The following is a 23,218-nucleotide window of genomic DNA, read 5'->3' on the forward strand; positions in this document are numbered from 1 at the left end:
CCAACCCAATCAACCTTTCTATTGTCTTCATCCATTATAAGATGCGGAAACTTAGTTTCTGTCCATTTCTTCATTTACAGCCTTACCTCCCAAATATCCATCGCTCTCTCCCTTCCTTGTATAAAATTCATAAATATATATAACTTCTTAAATATTGATTCATAATGTTTTTTTAAATGACATTGATCTCATTATTTTGGATTGAAATAAAAATAAAGATTTAGAAATGATAATACTATAGCCATAGCTTTTCCAATCCACACTATTGTTATTATAAAATCAAAAAGACATTGCTTAAACACAATTTTTCTCATTTTAACTATAAGTAGGTATTGTGAGTAATAAATATGAATTTATTTCTTAAAAAGCTTTAGAAGAGATAATTATCAATCATTGAAGTAATATGGATGATTAGAAATTAATCAAACCTAGAAGTAACACTAAATATAGCAAGTCATGAATATATGCCATCTTATCTGGTTTAATATGCAATTCATTCCTGCAATTTATCATTGAAATTGATATTCCATTAAAATAAATTTTAATATTTAAAATTTTGCATTTTTTTATTTTTAAATGTAATAAAAACATAAGAACATATGCTAAAGGAAAAGAAGTAGATGGAAGCAATGGATATATATATATATATATATATATAAAGATAGAATGTGTCAGAGGGAGGGATACAATGAACGTCGCTAGGGTGGGGAATTGAGATCTAGGAAAAATGTCCTAAATACTTACCATATTGAATAATCAGAGGCTTTGTTGGGGGGCCTTAGTGGGGGCATCTCACATGGGTCTACTTGATGAGATTATGTTTTGACCATTTCATTTTTTTTCTTCTTTTAAAAGCATTATAAATTCTTATTCTAAAGTGTCCACTATATGGAATTCATTAAGATAAGATGGGGGGAATATGGGTGTGTTAGTGAAGCATGACCCTTTAGACATCAACACTAACACTACTCGACCCTGCCTTGGGAGGCAACCTACCTCCCACCTTCCCCTTATTTAATATTACACCACACACAAAACTAATTTCTTTTTTTTATTTCCTTTAATAAATCAATAAACGTGCCATGCTTGGTAATACAGAGAAGATTATGAAATTTTTTAAGGGAACTGTTTGGAGATGGCATTATTATTTAGGTGTTGAAATTATTCCTAGCAAGAGAGCAGCCCAGCCTCTGCCTTTGTTAAATAAATGAAAATGGGCAGAATAAGCTCATTATTGCATCACACGCTCTATTAGTAGTAATGGAATACATACTCCACAAACCAAACTTATTCGGCCGACCTCCTTTTAGTGAAACCTTATTTCTGCTCCTTCATCAAATATGTATGACAATAGCAGTTTATCTGTCGGCCCATGGCAGATCAAATTTTGCTAATCTCATACACTTACAAATATAGATACATTTGTCTAAGGTTTAAGTCTTTCAACTTTGTAATTATTTATATTTTTTCTTCATTTTGGCACATGAAATCAGACTTCGTTAATCACGTAATATTTTAAGATTGATTATATTATCACTTTAAAATTTTAAATATATATATTTTTAATTTCAAGCAATGACGCTAGATTCACTTTGGTACCTAAATTTAGGAAGGGTCCATTTTGATCTTTGAAGTGAGAAAATATAAAATTTAATGATGTGATATTTTGATGATTGTGTTATATCATCACTTAAAAATTTTAAAATATATATTTTTAATTTCATGACATAATCTCAAATTGTCACTGTCATCAATTTTTTACATTTTCCCACTTAAATGATCAAAATGGACTTTACATCAATTCTATTATAAATTGGGTTATTGAGTATAAGATCACAGATTGAATGACATGAATTTAGTTGGTTAAGATAAATAAAATCTCAAATTTGAAAAACCTAAGAAATAAATGGTATAAATATTATTCAACATAAAACTTTGTTAGTAATGTTGTATTTGTAACATGTGATTAATGTGTGTTTAGATTTGTAAGCTAGGTAAGAGTTAGTTAGTAGTTAGCACATGTAACTATGAGTTAATTGTATTTGTTAAATGTAATTAATATAATCAATTTATTTTACAGAATAGAATTAGCTAATTGAGGAAAGTTAGTTAGAAAATTTATAACCACCAATTGTTCTCAACAGATTCTATTCTCTCAATTGTATAAACTCAGTTCATCTCTTTTGAGATTTTACAGTATTATTAATAAATGAAGTAGCCTTTGTTTTCCCACAACCTTAATTGTTCATGGTAGCAATTTCTTATTTGTTCTTCATTGCCATTTTGTTCTTCTTTCTCATTCTTGAGAACTAAACTTAGTATCATAGCTTAGATAAACCATTAAAGATTATTGATTGATTGTTATTTCTTAATTGATGATCTGCTAGGGAGGAATGATATGAACTTGATCAAAAGTTTTGATAAATTGTTATTTTTTGTATTCTCTAATTGTTGATGGCCCCTCTTCTCTTGATCAATTTCCTTTACAAATTTGAGTTAGCTAGCCTCTATATGGCAACACATTAAGATTCATTAATTGTAATGCCTTAAACTTGGCCAAAAAGTCTAGTCAGATTCAAAGTGTCACTAAGCTTGGTAGAGAATTTTTTTCCTAATTGAAGTGTTTGAGGAGTTGTTGAAGAGAGTTTGACATGAAATTTGGCTTATAAAAAAGTCTAGGAAATTTGCTATTTGATCCTAAAGTTAATGACATGATAAAACCTTCTCTTTTCCTTTTTTATTCACTTTAGTCCTTAAACATGTAATCATGTAGATTTTGTCATTTTTTCCTTCAAATTAGTTTATTACCCATAAATATACTAAAAATCTAAATCACCCTTCTATCTAAATTTTCTAAATAATTTATTTTACTAATATTATAAAAATAATATGGTATTACAATTCAATTGGCCCAAAATTCGATTTTCATGGCATTACAATTTTCCTCTCCTTAAGAAATTCCATTCTCAAAATTTACTCGATTTGTACAAAACCTCAAATAAAAAAGTAAAAGTAAAAATAAAGTTTAATATTTGAAACATTTAATGAATTGTTCAATAGTATCAGTGAAATATTTAAGAGTTCAAAACATCCTGGAAATCTTTAAGAAAATCCTAAATTATGAAATTGTCGCTTATCAAACTTCTCACGTTCACGATATGAAACAAAACTATTAAACATCTCGAATCTATTCAGAAATAAGGAAAAACAATGTTAGAGTCTAGTGCAGTTCGAAAAATCACAGTTCAAAGTTCCTATTTAGCATGTACTCTAGACTCTCTATCTATTTATACTTGATTTAAATACAGGAGTGGCTAAATCTAGGCTCTGATACCAATAATGCAACACCCTAAACTTGATCCAAAAGTTCGATCAAATATGGAGTGTCACAAAAGTCATCAAAGCAAACCCAATAATTCTTTCTTTTAGAGTTATTCAAAGAATATGGTGTATTGAAGCATTTGATGACCAAAACATATACAAATAAATATGATTGAAAACAAGATTAAAATGAGCTTAAAATATCATTTGGGGCTCATTTAGACAAACTGCAAGTTAGGTATTAAGACTTGAATACATATACCCATTATTGTGTACAAGTATCTATACTTGAACACAAGTATCTATACTTTAGTAAATATACCTATACTTGAATAGAAGTATTGATACTTGAAGCAAGGTATGGATGCTTGGCACCAAATTTTGAAAAAGTAAGCTATTGTTTGAGGAGTATGGATACTCCAAGGGTTTGTATTGATAGTCAGAGCTCAAGTATCGATTACTTGGGGGCCATTGTGTCCCCTTTTTCAAAAGCTTGGCTACTAATTTCAATAGTATCATTACTTTAAGTTTGGGTTCTAATACCCAACTTAAAAGGTATCGATACTCATGTTTTAGGTACCAATAGTTGAGCCTAGAATTGCATAAAATAAGCCAAAATATGATACAAACTCATATCTATTCTCTTTTTTCCATAATAATTTCATGTTTTTGAATTTTTGGACTTTATTGAATGAAATGATTTTGTTTTACGGCTTTTGAACATTATTCAGTAAGTTTCAAAGTGTTTTTTTATTCGTAATTTTACACCCTTTCGTGTCTCTTTGTATAATTAATATTTTAATATTTCAACCATCATATTTTATATTTCATTCATACAGATCTTGCATGTCAAATTTGATATAAACTAAAATTTCTAACTATATATTTTATGTAAAAATTTAATCTTTTAATAAATATTAATATATATAATATTTTAGATTGATATTATAAAATACTAAATCAGTTCAAAAATTTACATGTATGACAAATATAATTACATAGATAAATTCAACTATTAAATCGTTAAAATATTAATGATACAAATAAATACTAAACAACGTAACCCAACTTTAATTTTATCTAAGATCCTCCTAAAAATTATATAATATTTTTATTCACTGGAGATTTTATTTTATTATTCATACATGATATAGCATGTAGAAACAATATGATATATTGGTTATCTGCATTTCAGCTGGTAGAAGATATTTTCCAAAATTAAATTGAATCTAAAATGTTGAACTCCAAGAAAATAAAAACTGAAATGGATGCAAATATCACGTAAAGTTCAGAATATGATGGTTAGACATATGCCATTGAAAGCCAGGTATCGCTAAAAAAGGAAAGGAAAATCCATGCATGGATGGAGAAACATTGAGTTTGAAAGTTAAAATGCTAATATATTCTCCCCAATCACCGACATTACCTTATATTAATGTTAAAGTTTCCGATCCCTGGGAAACTGTCAAAGGATGACAATAGTTTCTTTCAATTTGCTAATCAAATTCCTAGTTAATGATTCTTAGACTTATTTCATCATTTTGCAGATAAAATTAAGTTTGAAATGAATTGAAATGATATTTTTCTCGGGGTTGAATGGGGTGGCTGCAATAGAGATATAAAGAATATATTCAGAAGTTTAATCTGATAATGAACGCATAAGTTGAACTTCTCTGTGGCATTAATAGTAACAAGTAAATTTCACACTTTACAAGTAAACCAAAGACATAATCATGGCTACCCATTACAGGAACCAATAAAACTCTGAACTCTATCTTTTATCTAAGCATCTGCATATTGCCCACAGCTTGATGATGGTAATGAGATGGCTGGCAAGCTTTAACCAGGGAATTAGAGTACCCCATGTTAGCCACTGGTGCACTTGGAATCCCAACTCCCATCGGTCTGTTAACGGCAGCTTGTTCCAAAGACTGCACTTGTTTCTTCAAAAATTTGACATAATGAATCGCCTCGTCCAACATTGAAGCTGTATCCATTTTGGTGCCTCCTGGAACAAGCCTCTGCAGAATCCTTATCCTCTCGCTTATCCGTTCTCTTCTATGCCTGGCGGCCACGCTCTGAGGATCCTTTGAGATCTTAACGTTTCTTCTTTTTGGAGGCTTGATGGATTCTGGGTCTATATGGATAGGTTGCATTGCTGCTATACGGAATATCATCTCCCTCATTGCTGCCATAGAGTTCTTCTTATCTACAGAAGAAGGGTATGAATTTCCATTGTTGAAAGGAGTTGGGTATTTGAACTTGCTGTTGCTACTGCATATATTATGGGGTTGAAGAGGTGGAGTCATGGGTTCTTGAACTGGGTTGCTGCCATTGCCAAAAGGCAAGGTCATGAATGTATTAATGGAAGAAACATTGGGGTTGCGGTAAACGGGTAGTGTGGGAAGGATGGTGGTGCTTGAAGTCCCATTGGAGAAGTGGGTTTCAGGTGGCAATAACGTGGGAGAAGTATGGAAAGCAGGCTCACAGAAATCGGGAAGCTTTTCTTCCATTTGCATCATCATTGTCATCACATCCATGTGATCATCTTCTGTTGAGGATTTCACCATGTCAACATCCATTGAATCTACTGAAAGACGGAATGGCAGAGGGATGGGAAGGAGCTGAAGATATATAATGGCTTTTTATAGAATTAGGGTTTTTAATCGGAGATATGTGCAGAGAGATAAGGAGATGAGATTAAAAAGATAGTGTAATAAAAAAGCACCCACCAATGTCCAACAAGGAAGTGGAAAGGCCTTTATATAGCAACTCGTGACCATTTTTTCTTAAAAAAAAGAGTAAAATTTCATGCAAAGATGATATAGGAAACTCCACTCTCGGCCAAACCTCATTTATGATTTGATTATTTGATGTTAGATAGTGACCGCCATTATGTGGGACTAACTCCAATCGCTGACCCTATCAACCATCCGATCTATATAGTGAACCTTAAAGGATCAAAGCTAATAACACGTGTAAAACATCAGAATAGCCACGCGTTTTGGCCCACAAATTCAATGGCTTGGATTGAAGGAATTTTCTCAAATAAGATGCATGAACCACTTTATTTCTATACACTGACCCTTTGAGTACCGAAAGAAAGAGCTTGCTTTGCATGCCTTTTTGCCTTTATTTATTTATTTTTACTTTGTCCAAAGAAGACCATGAAACCCCACAGTCACATGACATTTCTCAGAAGTTGCCCGACTCCGTCACCGGATAAAGATTCCGGTAACTGTGAAGTGGGGTTGAGAGGTCAATATCTCAATTTATATAATATTATATTAGCAGTGGCAGTAGATACAGTTTGGGTCTGTTTGGCACGCTTTTTAAGGTGGATTAGAAGGTGACGGTGATGCAGACCTCCACTGCAAGTACGCAAATTCTCCTTTCGGGTGAAATTTATTTTCTTTTGTTGCTAACTGCTACTGCTTGGCATTCCTCAGCCTGCCCTTTTCAGTTTTCATCCATTCAGGAGAAATAAAATGTCACACGAAGGACACCATATGTGAAGAAAATTTTAAGTGACGTGAAAACATGGTTTGCTTCATACTTTACTCTGAAATTTGCATGTATAAATATAATGTGTCAAGATTAATGTAGTTTAAAATGAGAAGCATGACAAGTAGTGAAATGCACATGTGGGGGGCTCTCAGACCCAACATTTTTCCTCTAACTTTATTCAACATTCGTGGAACCATATCAGAAAATTACCCAGGGACCGAGTTGAAAAGATAATTAAAAAAAAATTGATTTCTAGTAGAAAAACAGTATTTTGATTACAACTTGTTATTCAACAAAAAGTACAGGGCAGATAATCACAATTTTCAGAAAGTGGTCCCATTTTCCTGAGCCTACAGGTTTTTTTTTTGGTTTCATTTCACTGATATTTTTCGATGTTCACCAAAAGATGTCTCTTTTTTACACAGCTTTCTGAAATGAACAAAACAAAAGCCGCAATGGAAATTCAAATTTTATCATATTGTAAAGCTTTGACCTTGGTGGATTGGCATTAACAGTACATGCATCGATCATTCAAGAAAGAGAACCTTCCATCTTTTTAATGCACTCATACAGAAACAAAGGCAACACAAGGGGAACTTTTTAGGTTCCCATTAAATTTGGAGTCGAAGTAGGAAGGGGGGGTCGGTGCCTCCAAATTTCCAGGCTCCTACAAGCACTATAAAACAGTAGTAACCCATTCATAAATGCAGTATTGATTCATCTCTGCCAAAGAGCCAACTCAGGGCCTGGCGGTCCAACTTAATTTACTGAAAACATTAGGTCAAGATTTAATATCACACATCCAAGTAACTCGGATAACCATTTTTGGGTCCAGTCTGTGCTAATTGTTATCCAATTGAAACTGGACTAAAATGGCAAGTTCTTGAGGATTTCTTTATTACTAGCTTAGCTATTCTGTGCATAGCGAAAAGGAATCTAAAGATAAAATGATAATATATATATATATATATAAAAATCGGAAGGACCACAAGAAGAGATAAGATAGTCATGCATGCTCAATGAAATGATTGAGCTTATCGCACCGGTTGTCATGATCTGTTACGTGATTCTTAAGGTGTTGATGAGCTGATATATATTAATGAAGAAGACTCGAGACATATTGCTTTGATGTATATACTGTTCATTTGTATGAGTTTTTCAAACATCTAACATTATACATATAATTGTATTTATTAATCAAAATATAATTTATTTTTAAGTTAATATTTCAAATATTTTAAAAGACTAGAGAAAAAAAAGAAAGTAATCAAAATGAAGAAATTGAAATACTATTATTTAAAATAATATTATACTACTTTTTTTTTAATTTTAAAAATTAAAAAATTTATATATCTAGTTGTCGAAACCATCCCTCTTTCAAAACATTTTAAATATTCATATTTAATGAAAATACGGGGGAATCGATTTTTGAAAAGCAAATAGAGTCGCCACCGATCTTTGTTTTGATGTGATCGGGTCATTTAAGAATTTGGTTACTTTAATAAAATATTTTCGGTTTATTAAAACGACTCTGGTCTACGAAAATTTCAAAAAATGGGCTCGGGAGTCGGTTACGCATGAGAAAGGATTAGCACCCTCACTACGCCCAAAATTGGTACCAAATTGATTAAATACTGTCCTTATGTCTAAAAATATTTTTTTGGAATGTGGCTCTTTTTAATAAAAGTTGAATAACCCGAGTTGATTGTCAAAAATCTTTTTGTTTCGACGTCCAAAAAATTACAATTTGAACTTGACAAAAGGATGCACAACTATTTGGTCCAACGAAAAACCGAAAACCAGTACAGTATGGCACGATTTCTTGAATTTCCGAATATCGAACATTGCCTCACCTTAGAAAATACGAGTGAAATTCCGAAGGGATCTTTGATTGTTCTGAGCAAATGAAAAAGCGCAACCCAGCACGATAGGGCTCGATTCTCAAATTGCCAAACATCGAACGTCGCCTTCGTTTTGAAAAATTTTTAATAAACATGAGTGAAAACCTAAAGGAATATTCGATTGCTTTGAACAAATGAGAAATCACAACCCAGCACGATAGGGCATGATTCCCGAATTATAAAACACCGAGTATCGCCTTTGTTTTAAAAGATTTTTAGAAGACAAGAGTGGAACTTTGAAGTGATATTCGATTATTTTGAGCAAACGCGAAATTGTAACCCAACACGTTAGGGCACGATTCCGTGAGTTGCCAAACATCGAATCTCGTCTTCATTTTGAAGAATTTTTGAATGAATGATTATAAAGCTAACTTAAGACGTATTAATTCAATTTGAAATAAGACGAAATTAATCACGAATTTTGGGTTTTATAGAACCACGTTTCAAGAACTAAGTGAAAAACGATAATATGGGGGCCATATATGCATGAAATACAATCGATTTGCGAACCCTAAAAAATATAACCAACCTAAGGAACATAATCTGATTACAATCACGCATGGGGAACAATTAACATGGCAATAACGAATAAAATGTAACAACAGCATACATGGCATAATAAAATTATTAGAGGCATAAAATAAAATGCGATCCAAAAAAGCAAAATGGTATAAGATTATTGTAAAACAATGACAAACTTAATATACACATGCAACCATTAAGATATATCATAGAATGAATATTTTTAAGACACATAATGTATGAGTTGACAGATTTGCATAAAATAAGAATATATAATGATGGAAATAGATATTATAAAATACAATTTGAATCAAATCATGTGCAAAATATTTAAAACACAAATTTATTCAAAATTGATAATTCACAAGATAATTTAAATAATATATTAAATATGAAAGTATAACAATACATAATAATATACAAAGTCAATTCATGAAACCTTTATATACAAATAAATATTGGGTATAATTATTGAAGAAAGAAATTAAAATTAATAATGTAAAAAATGAAGTAAATATATAAGTTATATAACAAAATATACATATATAAAAATATAAGGATAATATGGAATATAATAAATTATATGATTTAAAAGGGTTCTTCAAAAATATTATACACATAAATAATTTTAAAAGAGGATATACATAGAAAAATATTTACATAAAATTATGTGAAAATAATAACATATACAATTAAAATATGTCATATACATGTGAGAAAATGTTAGAAATAATTATATGTCAAAATATCCTTTGATTAAAATAGGAATTATAAGGTTAACTTAATTTTATTGTAAATTACATACGTAATAAAAATAATTACTGACACGTTTATTAAAATCTATATATAAGAATATCAAAACTTTAATAATAGATGCCAACTAAAGATAAATACAAAATATATGATTTATTAATAAAAATTCCAATAATACAAAATACAAAGAAGTAATAATTCATAGAAAAGTAGTACACATATTAAACATATCTAAAATAACCAATCGTACAAACAAAATACCAAATTAAACTTGCAGTAAAAATAAAGAGGATAATTTGCAAATAAAGCAATTACAAAACAAATCAAATTTCAATGCATACAAATATCAGAGGACTAAAATAGTAATATTTCGCATCCACGATGCAGCAGTAAACCACAGATTTAATTGAAACCACAGACAAACTAGAGGGCTAATTTTAAAACATAAAATGAGTGACTCATGCGAAAATTGCGAATTGTGCGCAAAGGGGAGGGATTCATCGCTAAATTTCCCCATTCACCCCAACCATGCGCATACCCGGCCAACCAAAGCGGGTTGTCGCGCGGGTCCTAGCGCTATGAAAACGGCACCGCACTGATTAGGCCTTCATTTCCCCTTTTTACATTCCAGAACAATACACCCTCATTTAGTTTTGAAATCATAACACAATTCTTGGCTAGGGTTCTTCCTGCAAGCGGCCAAATTACCATCAAATTTGGCATCCAGCAACGTGCAGAACCACTCCCGATTCTGCTACTACAAGTACTCAACCATCTATTGAAGAATTTGGTAAGTCTCTTTCTCTTCTTCTTCTTTATTTTTTTTTTCTAAAACCCAGATGACAAACAAAAATCTTGTTCTGTGAAGTTCTCATCGCGTAGCCACTAACCTTCATCAATTGGATGGCTAATGGCGCGGATGATGGTCGGGTTTTACCAACAGAGGCCTCAATTCTTAAAAACTGGTAATACTGCTTCTTTTTCCCCTTTTTCTCTTAAAAAAACGAATCCTATGATATTGTTTCAAGAAAAACGAAGTAGAACAAAACAAAACTTATGATATTCTTTAAAAAAACGAAATAACTTTCAAAGCTTGAAACATGATTTAGTATCACTCGATCCTCGCCCCATCTACGCATGTTTGTGATATTGGGCTATCATCGGTATCGAGGCTTTTCTCTTGGTACTTAATCTTAAAATTAATTAAAGGAGAAATGAAGAAAAGAAAAAAACTGAAGAATCACCTTTCAAAACTTTTTGCTTGATTCAATATGATGCGAATGTATAGTATGCGTACAGTATCCTCTGTATGTGTGTGTGTAATCTCCTTGTTGTATTCTCCCTCCCTTTTTACAATCGAAAATCAAAGGCTTTATAGCCGAATGACTAAAAAAACAACAATTTTTGTCTTCTGCTTTTTTGTATTGGCTGGTTGCTGCTTTTGTTTGTTTTCTTTTGCAGGTACCGAGCACGGGGCTGTGCGTTGGCGCTCGGGTATGGGTTCAGAGACTGGGGCGACGTGAGGCCGTGTGTTGGCCCTTGGCACGAGGGTATGGGGCGATGGCACGAGGGTATGGGGCGATGGCACGAGGGTATGGGGCGATGGCAGACAGTATGGGCGATTGAACTTGGGGGCTGAGAAGTTTTAGGACTAGTTGGGCTAAGGTTTAGTTTTGGGCTTGGGTATATTGGGCTGTTATATTTGTTTATGGGCCCGGACAATATTGGGTCTGTACACTAGTTATCTTAAATTTAAAATAAATAATACATACTTGATGATAATTTTAAATTTAATAATCAAATAATTAAAATAAAATTATAATGATTTTTTATGATAAGAAATTTAAATATTAAGATAAAAAGTATCTTTATGATAATTAAATAATATTTATATTTATGATAAGGTTAAAATGTGTTTGTAGTACTCCTTGCATTTTTCAAAAATTAAGAATTTAGTCTCTCTATTTTTCAGATTTCAAAACTCAGATCTAACTGTTAACACTGTTAATTTTTTTTTGTGACATTTGAAAATAAAAAAACTACTCACTTGGTAATTGGTAGCCATGTAATTAAAAAAAGATGTTGTAATCAACCTAAATTTAACAAAAAGTAATTAATAGTATTAATAATTGGATTTAAATTTTGAAATCTAAAAAGTAGATGGAGTAAATTTCTGGAAATACAAGTACAGGGACTAAATTCCTAATTTTTGAAAAGTACAAGGACTATATGAATATTTTAACCTTATGACAAATATTAAATTTAATATTATTAATCCTTAGGATATTTTTTTATATTTTATTTTATTTCTGAATTTTAAACATTAAACTATATTTTTAAGGATAAATAAAATATATAAATTAATTTTTCTATGAAAAATTTAACATCTTTTTTTTAAAATTAACTATTATATCTTCAATAATTAAATTATAATGATATTTTTCAAAAAAAAAAAGTAAACTAATGAATACATTCATGTATAATTTTATACATGCATCTATAAACTATATTATATTTAATGTACAAAAACGCTACAATGTTTTTTTATTTTATTTTACAATGAGATTTATACACTTTAACATATTCATAGAAATATTCTTTTCTATAAAAAATCTAAAAGCTCTTCAAACCCTACCGCCTCCTTTTGTCATCCATCTAAACACATTGGAGTGAAGTTTGTTTCCGACTCAAACATCACCTTTGTTTTGCTAGAATCTAACTTCAACTCCAACAACACCAAGGTAACTACATGCGAGAAGATAAACATATTGAAATCATAGGTTGAACCATAGAATAAGGTAGATCGGAGAAGTTTAATTTGGGTTTTCAGTTGAAGATCTGAAGTTTTCATATCGTTTTATAGAGATCCTAGCTATAAGATGAGAAAAGGATGAGAAGGGGCTTCGATCTGGTGTTCGGAATAACTAAATAAGGCCATGGATAGTAGTGACTTACAATAGTAGCTAGGGTTGTGAAAAGAAAGAAAAGAAGAGAAATAGAATACATTTTTATAATTTAAATGCAACCCCGGCCCTAGGGGTCATTTAGAGGTGTGGTCGCCCACGGCGTAAAGCTGAAAAGGATCCAAAAGATTGTTTTTCAATTTTCATGGGGCCCAAATAAAATTTCACTTTTAAAAGTCAAATAAAAAATTTACCAATTTTTAAAGGCCCTCCAAAAAAACTTTTAACTTTCAAGGGCCCAAAATTTTTTTACTAATTTTTAGGGAACTTAAAAAAAATTTTCTCCAACTTTTAAGAAACTTAAAACTCCATTTTATTGTTTTGCCTAAGCCCCAAAAATGTTAAGAACAGCCTTATTTAAATGGAATCATTTAATCACAACAAATGAAGTCTTTATAATTGATTTATAACTTTAATTAGGAATTAAATGCATATAATAAAAAATTAGGTAATTTTAAATTTGTCAATTTAAATTTTGTGAAATTATATCACAAATAATTATCAATTTTTATTTTTATATTTTAAGAAAGAAAAAAGATGATGATAAATGACGAGCTTTAAAGTTTTTGGAATGAAAAAATAAGGAAGAAGAAACATGATGTAAGCAATAACAAATGGAGAAAACTAATAACTTATAGGAAAAATAAGATATCAATATTGTTGGGTAAGAATGTAACAGCCCTTACACATTCCGACTCATTCCGATAATTGATATGGATTGGAGATGTCACTAGAGCACCATTAAAGTGATAATCTTAAAAATATTTAAGATTTAAAACTTTGAAAATTTTTAATAAAATTGTACAAATAAAATAAATTTAAATCAATTTAAATGTTTGAACACCAAGTCCAAATTATTTAGGAACAATTAATGGGTGATTGGAGGTGTTTGAGACCCAAAACAAGGTTTGACGAGTTCAAAATTTCCAAAACAGTGCAGGGGCACTATCTATGGGCTAAGTATCAATACTAATACCTAGGATCCATGTTCCAATACCTTTAGGCAGGGTATTGGTACATAGATGCCAACTATCGGCACTTGGGCCAAAGTACTGTAGTTTTTTAGCTATTTACTTTCTAAGGTTCGATACTTAAATAAGTGTATCTGAACCTGGATCCCTGAGATTAATTTTTTTGCCACTAACTTGCAATGTTCCAATACATAAAGTAAAGGCACCAAACCCATAATGCAGAGGACCCAAAATTCACATAGAAAACACCTCAAACACACTCCAAATCACTCTTAACCAATACGAACATAAAATTTCCACAAAAGATCAAATCAAGGCATATATTACCAACCATAATCACATCCTAACTTACTCTAATTCCATGGTCATTGAAGACAATTAAAAAAATCATGTCAAGTCTTCCCAAAATGAATATCATATACTTCCACAAGAGGCTAAAATCAATTTAATTAAGTGTATGTATGCTTGATAAATATTTCATACAACTCAAAATTAAAAGTTTACTAAATGAGCCTCCAACTCAAGAATTCAATTCCCAATATTTCAAAATACTAAGTAGCTTATGAAACTAGTATATATACATGTTGACACCCTAAGTACATGCTACAAGACATGTATACACTAATTTCATACTCTCAAGAGTCTTGCGATAGTATGAATAGGTCATACGCATAAGCATAAATTCTTAGTAATTTCAAATGGAAAACATTGTACTAACCTTGTCATAAGGATAACCAATTAATATAACCTTACATAATTACCAACTGATTAAAAGGATTAACATGGATAAGTCAAAATGTAACAAGAGAATGGGGGTAAGGAAGTCTTTATCAAAGCTATTTTGCTGGCTATCCCAACTTACTCGATGTCATTTTTTTGCTCATGATTCTCTTTGTTTGGAGATGGAGCATATAATTAGTAAATTTTGGTGGCAGAAGCATCATGGTAAGCGTGGGATTCATTCGTGTGAATAGACTCGATTATGTGATCTTAAAGAGAATGGTAGCATGGGTTTTAGGTGTTTGTCAAAATTTAATTTGGCATTACTTGCTAAGCAAGGGTGGCGACTACTTTGTTATCTGAATTCTTTATTGTCTCGTACATTGAAAGCTAAGTATTACCCGAATTCAAATTTCTTATGAGCAAGTTTAGGATATCACCCTTCACATACTTGGAAAAGTATTTGGGCTACAAATGGGCACCTTCAAGCTGTTAAGTGTTGACGAGTTGGAACAAGGACTCAAATCTTGGTCAAGGCTGATGCTTGGGTGCCAGGGTCTACAGATTTGAGGATCCAAAATAATGTTAGTAACTCATACATACGATTGGTTACTGGTCTAATTTACTCAAATACAAGACTTCGGAAAGAGGGTTTGATTAATAATACCTTTCGTGCTGATGAAGCAGAAAGAATTATATGCATTCCCTTACATGAGTTCCACATGATGATAAACTTGTATGATGAGGCAAAGCTTCGAGTGAGTATTCTGTGCAAAGTGGATACAAACTACTTTTACAAGGTTTTCACACATTTATGCCTAATTACAACCAAAATACTTATACACTTTTTTACAAAAAAACTTTGGCTTCTTAATCTACCAGCTAAAATAAAGATTACAAATTGGAGAGTTTTCCAGAATTTCCTTCCTGCTTTTAATAACTTACACTACATAAGATTGGTTGGTTTAGCTAATTGTCTCAGATACTCTAATGGAGTTGAAAACTTAGAGCATGTTTTCCGTGATTACTCCACTGTAAAGGAAATATGGCAGATGTTAAATATCATTTGGCCCCAAGCAGTATCCGAGTTAGAATACAAGGAATAGTTGGCATATATTTTCTTGAATAATTCCATTTACCAGTGTAGGATAGTGGCTTGTGCAATTTAGATTATTTGGACAACTAGGATTAAAGTAATTCATAAAGGAGATAGACAAACGCCTTTCGACACAGCCCACTTTATCATTACATATGTGCAGGAGTTATGTGAAGATTAATTTTGATGTTGCTTTCCAAAATCATTCCAAGAGGTTATGCACGGTAATTGTGATTAAAAATTCAAATGGTGTGGTGTTGGGTTCCAGAATGATAATGAATGACCACATATTTTTGGCATTCGCCGCGGGGGCTCTTGCGCATTTTCAGGCGGTTCAGATGGACCTGGCATTGGGATTTTTGGAGGTGGAGATTGAGGGGGACGCGCTTACTGTAGTGAAAAAGCTTCATGCAATCAGGGAAGACAAATATGAAATCAGTGCGTACACAAGGAACTTAATATCGCTCAGTGAAAGTTATCAAAGTTGTTTTTTCGGATATGGACCGAAACAGGGGAACAGAGTAGCACATCTATTAGCTATAGAGGGCATAAAGAGAGGAGTATCGACTTATCACAAGGGGTGCCTTTGTCCACTGCTATTGCGGTGGAAAAGGACTAGTGGTGGATGGATCTGCCAGATTAGGTCGTGCAGCTCGCCGGTTATCTACAGGAAGTCTCTGAAATTTGTTCATCTTCAAGGGACAATAGTGATTCATATAGGCTTCTCTCTTTTTTTTTTAGATGGTTTGAAAGTAGGTTTCATGTCATTTGTTTTGGTTGGGTTGCTTTTATTTAGCATTAAAACGTTTCAGTTTTTTAATGTACTTTACAGCTTTCCTTTATTATTTGGAAACTGTCTTTTTTTTTTTTAATAATAATAAAATTCGGTTGTTCCGTTTAAAAAAAAGAAATTAAACATGTTACAGAATAATATTATGTAATAATAAAAATCAAACATTTATAAATGAATTAATTGGTCAATAGACTCAAGTTTGATTGACAAGTTATTAATTTATAAAGTAAAACTTCCAAATGAAATTCAAGAGCACCCATGGCCTAATGGATAAGGCGCTTGACTTCTAATCAAGCGATTGTGGGTTCGAGTCCCACTGGGTGTGTTCATTATCTTTTTTTCCCAGTTCTCTCTCTTTCTTTTCGGTGCGACCAAGATGGTGGCAGAGCTTTAAATGGTGTGCATTGATGACGCACAGCTAGAACCAAATCACCTCTCTGCTCCACGTGACCCCCTTGTCCCATTAACCTACTTTTTCATTACCAGACTTAAAAAGTTTGAAAGCTGCTTCACCTTTGCAACTTGTTAGCTGTTTACCAACAATGGCTTCTTCTTCGGTTCTCAGCAAGCTTCTTTTGCCCCTTTTCCTCACTCATATTGCCGTCTCGATCTCGAAAACCGAAGCTCAAGTTGAAGACACAATGTCGAAGCTGGTGAGAGATGCTTTCGAATGGCCACTTTCAATGTCGTTTCAGGGTGACTTACACGACAATGAAGAAGGCGATGAGGAGGTAGATGATGAAGTTGAAAATGGGTATAGTGGTAGATCTTTGTTGTGGTGGAAGAGAATGAGGTATTACATTTCGTATGGGGCGCTTTCGGCTAACAGAATCCCATGTCCACCAAGGTCAGGCAGGTCTTATTATACTCACAACTGTTTCAAGGCTCATGGCCCTGTTCATCCTTATACCAGGGGATGTTCCAGGATCACTCGCTGCAGGAGATGAGATTTTTCGAAATGTGGAAGATTTGAGTGTTTTGGGATCTGGGGCTTCTTTTTGCCCTTCTTTTAGTGTTTGAAGAGCATCATGTGTCATAAGGTTAAACTACTTTATGGTTATGGTAGTTATTATATATAGTTTTGGTCTGGAAGGGCGGGGGTGTTCATTGGCAGTCGCTATTTTATATCATATATGTGATCTCATCAACTTACATGTAAATGCTTGTAAGACCTGAATCCTGCTGTTGCGTGCTGCAACAGACGCCGCAGCTTGAAAAGGTAATCTAGTCACCAAGATTTTCTGCCTTAATTATTAAATAATTTGAAAATTTTTATTATTTAAAATCGCTGTTATATGCTTTTTCTTTAAATTTTCATCTTCTTTCTCTTTTTAATATTTAATTAATATTGATGTTTAGATCAACTTAGATTTAAGATATATTCTTTTACTTATTGATGAGTACTGATTTACTGTTCTTAGAGTCTCTTTTAAAAAATACTTAACATCTTTTTAATAGTTTAACAACTTTTAAATAGTTAAATAATTATTTTATAACTTTCAAATTAAAATATAAATTTATTAATAATTTAATAATTACTCAAAAGGAAAGCAACGACATAGATGAAAACTTTTTTTACTCTTCAATGTGGTAGGATAATAATAAGATAATAAGTAGCCGAAGCAGTCCCAGCCACTTTCCAACAACTTACTGAGACAAATTTAAGTGCCATCCATGGGCATGGGGCTTGGACGGATCTCGAGGGGATGAGAATTGGCGAAGGTGTTTAAAGTTTGCTAAAAGAAAGGAGGGTGAGGAAATTTCCATTGATCAAATCAAGTAAGGAAGTTGAAACTTGAGAATGGTATTTGCTTCAATATGTTTTTATCACTTAAACCCAATTAAGTATATAGTAAAAAATGGGTGATAAACCCATTGCGGAGCGAGGATGTTAATATTAATTAAATGTGTTACATAACAATTAATTTAAATATTTAAACAACCAATTTTTAAGAAGGCTATAGTATATGTACAAAGAAGAAAATTGTAGAAAATATTAAACTTTAGGGGGACTTATTTATATTTTTAGGAGAACTATAATATATCAACAAAGAACTAAATTGTAAAAGAATTTAAACCTTGGGACCATGACCCTCTGGCCTCTACTAGGCTCCACCATTGGTATACTGATAGGGATAGCATTTGTTTGTGAGATTATTCGGCATCAACCCATCAACTAAAGGACATCAAGTCAAAAGAATGAACTAAGGCCCACTCTAGGAGTAGGATACATATTGGTTTTGGGCCTCATAAAAATGATATCTTAAACAATATTATTAAGTATTTTAACCCTAGCCTCAAAATTGAAGAAAAAATTATTTATTATCTATGTATTGTAATAGTTAGATATAAAATAAATAATAATTAGTACAACCTTAGATTTAAAATTAGAATAATGAGTAAAAACTATTGTAAAAATTAAGACATCTCCAAAATAAACAAAACATATTTTTCTCTTTTCTAAAAATAAGTCATGATCGCAACTGGATATTGCCAATTGAATTGGTTTATTTCCATTTTATATACTAAAACATGCAATAAAATAACAATCTTACCAAACGTAGCAAACTAGTGTCTTGTTTTAAGGAGAAAAAAGGTGTGGTGTGGAATACATTTCTCAATATTTTTTAAAGTGCAACAGGTACATTACAAGTACAAATATAAGTTCGGGTAACCCCAAAGTATTAAACTATTACAAACAAATTGTCCAAATAATCACCAAGTAAAATCAAACTATTATAGCACAAACACATTAAGAATTACTACAAATTAGACTAAAACCAACAACTGGAACTAACTAGACTAAAACTCTTAAACAAGATAGGATTCAGAAATTTACACATATAATTGTGCATGATAGGTCTTAAATTTGAGTACTCAAGACTTGAGTCCTCCACCTTTACCAAATAAACCAAGGCCTCATTGGCACATGTGATGATGTTTTTTTTAATGTAAAAAAAAAAAGTAATTATTTAAATGAAATTACTAACTATATGGAATTTTATATTAACTGAAAATTTGCTGTTATGGATTTTACTTTGAATATTTTCAGACTTTTAAAAATAATTATATTGTTGATATTTGATTTCATTTGTTTATACAACAATTATCAAATACTACACATTGGTGCATGTTGATACAATATAATTTTTAAAACTACATTCCTAAACTTTTAAGTACATTAGTAATAATAAAAGTAATATTAAAAGTACGAATATTTGGTACATTAGTAATGTAATTTTTTTATTATTAATTTTAAAATTGACATGTGTTTTTTATTTATTTAGATATTTTACTATATCCCTGTAAGTATACTTGTCAACTCCTAACTTTACTTGTTAAATTTAAAAATTTCATTAACAGTATATTAAATAATCAAAGAAAAATATTTATTCGTTAAATCTAAAAATTCTACTAACAATATATTAAATAATCTAATAAAATCTTTATTAGAAAAAACTAGGTTTGTTAAAAGATAGAAGGTATTTATATGTTGTTTAAAAGTTTTTAGAACTAAAAATATAAAAGTGAGTATCAAAATATGCCAAAGAAAACACTTTAAAAATACAGTCAAATGCATGCAATAATAATTCTGCTTTGAAGAAAATAATTTGGATGACGAAATAAAAATTCAATTTTATATTTTTGAATTTTAGAAAACCAAAAATTTTAGATGCTTCATGGGGTTTTCTATCCCTCCCAATTCCTTCTTAATATCACAACACAATGATAGCATAATAAGAGATTTGAGTATTTCAGTTTCCTTTTCTTCAAAAATAATTTCACAAATTCGTATTTAATTTATACTCTCTCTCTCTCTCTCTCTCTTTTGTAACAAAAAAAAACTTAAACTCATAAATTGATTACTAAACTATGTCATTTTTCCCATTTTGGCACCTAAATATTTGTTTGGTCACAAGTGGATAGGGGTGAGCAAAACTCAATTCAATTCTAAAAAAAATAAAATAAAATTGAATTTTGAGTTATTCGAATTATTCAAGTCAACTCAAGTAACTCGGTTCAAGTTTCGAGTGCAAGTCGAGTTGAATTTCACAATTCAAATTGTCAAAACTATTTTTTTGAAACCGAATTTTTATTTTAAAATGAAAATGGGAGTAGTCACCAATCTTTTTTTTTTATAAGGTCTGAATGGATCACCTCGTAAATTGATCGTTTTTAATAATTGACTAGATTTACAAAAACAACAGTTTTGGTCCACGAAAATTCAAGAAATAGGTTCGGGAGTCGATTACGTATGGGAAAGGATTAGTACCCTCGTAACGCCTAAAATTGGTACCTAATTGATTAATTAATGTCTTAGTGTCAAAAGTTGAAAATTTGAGAAGATTTGAAATACAATCCTTTATTAAAACATTACTTAACTGAATTAATGGCTTATTTCGAGTTAATCGAAAAGAATGGATTATATGCCATAAGTTAGGACATAATGCCTTAAATCTCCAAAAACAATAACAAACACTAAAATTTTATTTATTTTAAAAGATATTTAAATCATCTCGGTTTTAGAAAGAAGTCGTATTCCGTTAGTTAGGCACGCGACTTTTCTTAATTCCCAAAAATATTTTAATTAAAATTTCACACTTTAAAAAGGTTGTTCGGTTATTTGAATTTAACGAGAAAGTCAAAGCCCCATAAGTTAGGGAACTACTTTTCGGATTTTCAAATGCGAAACATTGCCTATTTTTAATTTTTTTTTGTAGTGATAACAATATAATATGCTTGATAAAATAAAAAAGAAAGTAATAATAAATCACGGTACTAATATGTATAACGAAATAATAATGAATGCGATAATATAAATAACGATAATAACGAAAAAAATAAAAATAAGATAAATAAAAAATAAAATAAGCCAATTAAATAAAAAGCAATAATAAATAAATAAACAAATAAAAACTAAAAGAGGTTCAATTAAAAAAAGTAAGAGTAAGTAAACAAACAAATAAATAAAGCAATATTGGGTAAAACAGTTTAAAAAATAATGATAAAAATAATAATGATAAAAATAATAGTAATAATATTATAAAATATAATAATAAATAAGTAAATAAAACACACACGCATAAGACTAAATTTAATGATTCTAAAAGTAAAAGAAATAAAAAATAAATTAGTAAAAGAAATATTAAAATTTAGTTATAAAAAGATAAATAATGGATATAAAAATAAAAATAATATTAACTAAAAATGAAGAATAATTAGATAAATTAATAAACAAATAATAAAATAAATTAATCAAAGGACTATATTGAAATCGAATAAAATTAGAGGCAAAAATCGTAATAAATTTAATGATAAAATCGAAATAGGATTGATAATTAATGCGCTTAAAGAAGGAGGGGTCATTGGGGAAGTTATTCCCTTTCCCAAAACAGCGCCGTTCACTTTGGGACCAAAATGAAGCACAAATAGAACTATGTGACAAAATTAAAAGGAAAGAAAAAATCAAAAAAAGACTAAACTAAAACAACCCAAAAATGCGAAAAGACCAGGAGTATAAATAACCCAGAAAATGAAAACACGCGGATTCCCCTAGAGCGGGTCGGGTCACGCACGGGTTGACTCTAGTCGTTTTGGCATCTGCGTCCCTAGCTCAAAATGGCATCGTTTTGCATCTTTATTTAAATCAATTTTTTTTCACAACTCATTTTTACTCTTCTTTCTAAAAAAAAACTCTCTCAACTCTTTTACCCTCTCCCCACTTCGGCCATCCTTCGGTCGTGGCCACCGTGGCGGCCGCCGGTCGTCGACGACGATGCCACCGTCTACGGTGGTCGAAAAAATAAAAAGCCTTTTTTTCGCTTTTCGAGTACCCGAGTCCAGAAGACGTCATTTTTCATCGGAACTAACAAACCTCGGCAGCATACGGCAGCGCAAATGCAAAAAATAGATAAGATTCGACTCTCTTCTTTTATTTTTTTGTTTATTTTCTTTAAAATGAAAACAAATATAAGGTGAAAAGAAAAAAAATAAAAACAACAATAGAAAGGCAACCTTTTTTCTTTTTTTGACTAATTCTTTTTTGTATTTGATTTCTTTTTTTGTGTTCGTAAAAAATGAGGAAGAAACATAGATGTTGTTGTGGCTCTTTTATAGCCGAAATTACAACTTTTAGTTTCTTTTTTTTTTTTTTACTATTTGTTTCTTCTACTTCTTGTGTTTTGCTGTTGCGTGTTGCAGGTGATGGCAGAGAATGCGTGTGAGGAGGCTGGCATGCATGGGAGGAGCGACGACGGCTTTTAGGCTAGGGTTTCTGCCTCTCTTTTTTTTGTGCTGAAAGTTAAGGTTGTGGGTTTGTATATTCGGCTGTAGGATTAGGTTAATTTTAGGTTTTTTTTTTTATTTTGTATTTTGGGCTTTGTAAAAAAAACTGGATTGTTTAATTTTAGTTTTATTTTAGTCTTCGGCCGGGCAAATTGGGCCTACTACGCAAATAACTCGAATAATTCGAATAACAGATTAATATAGATACCCTTTTGCTCCCTATCAATTTTGAAAATAAGCAAATTGGTCTCTCTCAACAAAAAATACAAAAAAAAAAACTCAAAATAATTTTCAAAATTTAAAACAATTTTTAATTTCAAAGTATTTATAAAAATTGAAAATTTATATTTTTAAAAATTATTAAAATTCTAAAATATATATAAAAA

The 23,218-nt window shown here is 31.1% G+C and overlaps 2 protein-coding genes, 1 long non-coding RNA gene and 1 other non-coding gene across 4 annotated transcripts; 3 read left to right on the top strand and 1 right to left on the bottom strand.

The window, feature by feature from the left end:
• Window positions 1–4,980: 4,980 nt before the first annotated feature.
• On the bottom strand, window positions 4,981–6,056 carry LOC108463365 (transcription factor HEC2). The gene has a single exon (XM_017763309.2). It carries the CDS (start codon window positions 5,901–5,903, stop codon window positions 5,100–5,102), a length of 804 nt encoding a protein of 267 aa, XP_017618798.1. The 5' UTR covers window positions 5,904–6,056; the 3' UTR covers window positions 4,981–5,099.
• Window positions 6,057–10,384: 4,328 nt separating this feature from the next.
• On the top strand, window positions 10,385–11,786 carry LOC108461586 (uncharacterized). The gene is made up of 2 exons (XR_001867787.2): window positions 10,385–10,794; window positions 10,873–11,786. It is a non-coding gene; the product is annotated as an uncharacterized LOC108461586 (long non-coding RNA).
• A 5,013-nt stretch (window positions 11,787–16,799) lies between these two features.
• Window positions 16,800–16,872, top strand: TRNAR-UCU (transfer RNA arginine (anticodon UCU)). The gene has a single exon. It is a non-coding gene; the product is annotated as a tRNA-Arg (tRNA).
• A 101-nt stretch (window positions 16,873–16,973) lies between these two features.
• On the top strand, window positions 16,974–17,832 carry LOC108462951 (protein RALF-like 34). The gene has a single exon (XM_017762869.2). It carries the CDS (start codon window positions 17,090–17,092, stop codon window positions 17,492–17,494), a length of 405 nt encoding a protein of 134 aa, XP_017618358.1. The 5' UTR covers window positions 16,974–17,089; the 3' UTR covers window positions 17,495–17,832.
• Window positions 17,833–23,218: the final 5,386 nt, after the last annotated feature.

This window comes from Gossypium arboreum, chromosome 11, assembly GCF_025698485.1.
Source record: "Gossypium arboreum isolate Shixiya-1 chromosome 11, ASM2569848v2, whole genome shotgun sequence".
NCBI classification, from domain to species: Eukaryota; Viridiplantae; Streptophyta; class Magnoliopsida; order Malvales; family Malvaceae; genus Gossypium; species Gossypium arboreum.

Excerpts from the sequence above, each read along its gene's own strand:
- LOC108463365 (XM_017763309.2), bottom strand. The coding sequence starts at position 5,903 with ATGGATGTTGACATGGTGAAATCCTCAACAGAAGATGATCACATGGAT.
- LOC108462951 (XM_017762869.2), top strand. The coding sequence starts at position 17,090 with ATGGCTTCTTCTTCGGTTCTCAGCAAGCTTCTTTTGCCCCTTTTCCTC.